Source organism: Balaenoptera acutorostrata, chromosome 8, assembly GCF_949987535.1.
Source record: "Balaenoptera acutorostrata chromosome 8, mBalAcu1.1, whole genome shotgun sequence".
NCBI lineage: Eukaryota > Metazoa > Chordata > Mammalia > Artiodactyla > Balaenopteridae > Balaenoptera > Balaenoptera acutorostrata.
Window position 1 is genome coordinate 87,456,229 of NC_080071.1, and position 5,041 is coordinate 87,461,269.

The 5,041-nt window shown below is 58.3% G+C and overlaps 1 protein-coding gene across 1 annotated transcript; it reads left to right on the forward strand.

Annotated features, from left to right (window-relative positions):
- Positions 1–3,546, forward strand: ALPI (alkaline phosphatase, intestinal). Its single transcript, XM_007184892.2, has 10 exons — positions 1–193; positions 306–421; positions 585–759; positions 838–1,010; positions 1,261–1,395; positions 1,487–1,559; positions 1,665–1,799; positions 1,883–2,074; positions 2,298–2,414; positions 2,517–3,546. The coding sequence occupies exons 1-10, from the start codon at positions 1–3 to the stop codon at positions 2,804–2,806; spliced, it is 1,599 nt and encodes a 532-aa protein (XP_007184954.2). The 3' UTR covers positions 2,807–3,546.
- The last annotated feature ends 1,495 nt before the right edge of the window (positions 3,547–5,041 follow it).

Consider the following 5,041-nt stretch of genomic DNA (forward strand, 5'->3'; position numbering starts at 1 on the left):
ATGAGGCGCCTCCCAGCCGCCCCCCAACACCGGGGGCTCCCCAAGGCTGACCTGAGTCCTCTCTCCCCTTGGCCAGTTGAAGAGAAAGACCCAGCCTTCTGGAACCGCCAGGCAGCCCAGGCCCTGGATGTTGCTAAGAAGCTGCAACCCATCCAGACGGCTGCCAAGAATCTCATTCTCTTCCTGGGGGACGGTGAGTGTGCTAGGCCTGTCCGTCCCGCCGCCCTGCAGCCCTGAAACCCTGGGCTGCCGGCAGACACAGGGTGGCCCTGGGGACTCAGGCCTGACACAGGGTGTACCTACAGGGATGGGGGTGCCCACAGTGACAGCCACTCGGATCCTAAAGGGGCAGATGAATGGCAAACTGGGAGCTGAGACGCCCCTGGCCATGGACCGATTCCCGTACCTGGCTCTGTCCAAGGTAAGGGCTGAGTGGCCTCAGGGTGCTCTACACCAGAGGGGTGGGTGTGGGACTAGGGAGCATGGCAGGAGGGAAGGTCCCAGGAGGGCTGGGGCTGAGGTAGGGCCCGGTCAGGATCTGGGTGTACACCCACAAGCAGAGCTGAAAGCATCTCTGCCCCCAGACATACAACGTGGACAGACAGGTGCCAGACAGCGCAGGCACGGCCACCGCCTACCTGTGCGGGGTCAAGGCCAACATGAAGACCATTGGTGTAAGTGCAGCTGCCCGCTACAACGAGTGCAGCACGGTACGTGGCAATGAGGTCATGTCTGTGATGAACCGGGCCAAGAAAGCAGGTAGGCTTGGGGCCAGCTTTGCCAGTAGGGACAGGCTCAGAGACATCAGTGGCCCATCCTGACCTCTGCCACCCCCAGGGAAGTCCGTGGGAGTGGTGACCACTACGAGGGTGCAGCATGCCTCGCCAGCTGGTACCTATGCACACACGGTGAACCGTAACTGGTATTCGGACACGGACATGCCCGCCCAGGCGAAGAAGGAGGGCTGCCAGGACATCGCCACGCAGCTCATCTACAACATGGACATTGACGTGAGACGTGCGGGGCAAGGGGCGGGGCAAGGGGCTGGGGGTGGGTCCCACACCCGCCGCAATCCCAGGTCCCCCACGGCCCTGGGGCCTGGCAGGGTCTCCGTGGCTTTGGGGCGTGGGGCGCAGTGTAGAAGTTACATGGGGGGACAAGCCATTCCCACGGACCTGGCTGGGATGCTAGGGGCTGTCTGAGGACGGAGCAAAGGGCCAGCCCGGCTCTGAACCCACCTGCCCTAATCCCTGGCCCCAGGTGATCCTGGGTGGAGGCCGAAAGTACATGTTTCCTGAGGGGACCCCAGACCCTGAGTACCCAGGCGATGCCAGTCAGAACGGAACCCGGAAGGACAGGAAGAACCTGGTGCAGGAGTGGCAGGCCAAGTACCAGGTGACGGGGGCTCGTGGGTGCAGCGGGTGCAGCAGGGCAGGGGCTGCAGGGTGTCGGGCTATGGGCTGAGGCCTGGTCCTGCCCCTCCCAGGGCACCCAGTACGTGTGGAATCGCACGGCGCTCATTCAGGCATCTAAGGACCCCAGTGTAACACACCTCATGGGTAATGACCCCACCCACCCCACTGTCCTCCCCTGGGATGGGATGGGTGCCATTGGTCCTCCTTGCTCCCTAACTTGCCGGTCACTACTGGTCCCCTTTCCCACAGGCCTCTTTGAGCCAGCAGACATGAAGTATGAGGCCCAGCGAGACCACACCAAGGACCCATCCCTGCAGGAGATGACAGAGGCAGCCCTGCGTGTGCTGAGCAGGAACCCCCGTGGCTTCTACCTCTTCGTGGAGGGTGAGTGGCAGCCCCTTGATGAGCAGAGGAAGGAAGGGGGCAGTCGGGGCAGATGTGGCGTCTTATACGTGACCTTCGTGCAGGAGGCCGCATTGACCACGGTCACCATGAAGGCGTAGCTTATAGGGCGCTGACCGAGGCGGTCATGTTCGACAATGCCATTGCCGCGGCCAGCCAGCTCACTAGGGAAGCGGACACGCTGATCCTCGTCACCGCCGACCACTCCCATGTCTTCTCTTTTGGCGGCTACACGCTGCGTGGAAGCTCCGTTTTCGGTAAGCCCAGGGAGAGGCGCAGGCGCTTTTTCCGAAGTTACACGGCAGAAATTGCTCTGAGCCAGTTTCCTCATCTGCCAAGTGGGGCAGTAACAGCAACTGCCCTGCACGGCTCTGGTGAGGAGTAAGCCAGTGAACAGGCAAGAAGTGCCGGGGCTCAGCACACAGGAGGCGCACGGAGGGCTGGGGTCAGTGTGGTCACCGGGTCCCCTCCTCCCTGCAGGGCTGGGTTATGGCAAGGCCACTGACGGCAAGTCCTACACCTCCATCCTCTATGGCAATGGCCCGGGGTACGCGCTTGGCGGAGCCTCAAGGCCCGACGTCAACGACAGCGAAAGCAGTGAGTGCAGAGGGGGCTGCGTTGGGGGCGGGACCCCGGCCGGGAACTCACGGGAGGGGGAGCCCGACCCCCGCCCGCCCTGAACTCCCGCTCTCCGGTCAGGTGACCCCGCGTACCGGCAGCAGGCGGCCGTGCCCCTGGGGAGCGAGACCCACGGCGGCGAGGACGTGGCGGTGTTCGCGCGCGGCCCGCAGGCGCACCTGGTGCACGGCGTGCAGGAGCAGAGCTTCGTGGCGCACGTCATGGCCTTCGCCGCCTGCCTGGAGCCCTACGCCACCGACTGCCACCTGCAGCCCCCCTGCGACGCCGCGCACCGGGCCGCCTGCCCGCCCTCGCTGGCGCTGCTGGTCGGGGCGCTGCTGCCGCTGCTGCTGGCTCCCGGCCTGCGATGACCCGCACCCGCCCCGGGCCTCGGGGGCTCCTGCTCCCGCGCCAAGAGCCCCTAGCCCAGGCCCCACCCGAGCTGCCACCTCGGAGTCCCCACCCCCGCGTCCCCCACCCGGCCCTCCGCCAGACCTTCACCTCCCAGCGATAAGGAGTCTCGGCCCCCCGCCCTTCATGGGCCCGGACCACCCTGGAGGCTGAGGCCCTGATTTTCCTGTGACACCCATAGTCCTCCTCCCTGCCCCCAACCTCGGTGGCCTAAGATTCTGTGCTGTGCAGCCCGGGACCCCAGGAAAGGCGGGGGCTTGGACAACGCAGTCTCCGCTCAGCACCCATAGCCCTGCCTGCGGACCAGCAGGCACTCTCCCAGAGCTGCCCCTAGGCCCGCCTAGAACCCACGCCTCGCCTTTCCTGGAGACCCGAGGACTTAGGGGCCCCTGCGGAGGCGTGGCTTCCTGTCCTCCTGGAACCCACCCTGTAGGCACCTTGCTGGCCAAGGAGGCTGCTGGGACCAGGACAGCCAGGGGGCCCTCGACACAAACTCCTCAGCTGCCCCTCCTGGGAACCCAGCGGTACCATTAGAGAGGAGACGGCGACCCAGAAAGGAGGCTTGTCCCACGTCACTCAGCTACCGTGCTGGTGGGCCCCCCAGTGCGCATTCCAGGCTGGGAGAGCCAAGGAGCAGCGGGGGAGCTGTGGGTTCCAGGAGGGACAAAGGAATTGTCAAATAAACTGTTATACAGTGTGATGCCAGGAGTGATATGTTCTAGGCAGAAAAGTCCTTATCAAGTGGGGGCAGAGTGTGTGTCTGCGTGAGGGGTGCGGGGTGATTCACATCAGGAGTCAGGGAGGGGCTGCCTGAGGAGCTGACAGCTGAACAAGGACCAAAGGAAGTGAGCGCTGGAGCGATGCAGAAGGACAGCGGTGCAGGGGCCCTCAGGCAGCGGCGGCAGGCGCGGGTGAGGCCAGTAGCAGGATCACAGTTGGAGGGAGTGGGGCAGGTAAAGAAGGTAGAAGCTGAGGGACCAGGAAGGATGGGGGCGGGGTGCAGAGGGGGAGGAGTCTGAACTTTATCCAGAGTGTGGGATGTGATTGGAAGGCTTTGAGCAGGGGCATAACAGGACCTGACTCTTAGAAAATATCCTGCTGGGTATAAAAAAAGAAAAAAGAGAAAATATCCTGCTGGCTACTGAGGGGAGAAGAGTCTCTTCTGTTTCTTTTGTTGTTGTTGCGGGTTGTGAGGCAGAGGTAGGAGCTGGGAAACCAGAGAGAAGCGCAGACTACTAACATTTCTGACCTCTGCCTGAAAACACACCTGAGCACCCACTCCAGTATAACTACGCTGACTGAGTATCTAACCCACCCCAAAGGGAACATTTCAAAGAATTTTATAAAGGTGAAGACAGCCATATTTTCTGATAAATTTTATAAAATTACAAATTTCTTTGTACATTCACAAAGTTTCAAGAAAGCATTTTGCTCTCACTAGAAATGTTAATATGACAGTATGCTCCTCTATTTACTAAAATTTTGACTTAACACTGTAAAACATCGATTTGAAGGCCAGGCTCTCAGGGCAATTTATTTCAACTCTGGGTTTTAGTGGCTGTCACAAAGCTATGGAGCTGAATGGCAGAAGGTTGTTTATGTTTCATAGATGGGTTCAAAACCCAAGGAGACTCTACATTTTCAAACTACAGGTTTAAAAACAGATTATTCTGGAATTAGTGATTATGGTTGCACAACTTTGGGTATTCGAAAAAAACAATGTATTGTACACTTTAAAAGGGTGAATTTTATGGTATGTAAATTAAACCTAAATTACAAACAGTTTCTGCTTCCAAGTTCTTAAAAAGTGTGCAGGTATGAGGGGTTTTATCAGTCAATTAGTGTTGGACACAAAGTCATGTGTCCATGGAAACATTCTCAAGCATCAGTTCTAACATATTTATCTTGAAGGGGCAGGTGCAGAGAAAGTGTGTTTATTTTTTTCGAGCTTTTTATTGGGTGCTTAAGACTGATAGCTGTTGATAAAAGAAATTTTCACATATGGAGGTATGGGGAAGTCATTCTGGCTTATACATGAGTTAACTTGAATTTTATGCTTACTAGAACAGCCTGCCTGTGGCCTATCAAACATACATTGTACATCTACTTTAATTATTAAGAAAAGGACACATTGACCAGGCATAAAGAATGTCCAAGTTAAAAATAAAAATTAAATTCCCCCCTTCTTGAGATGC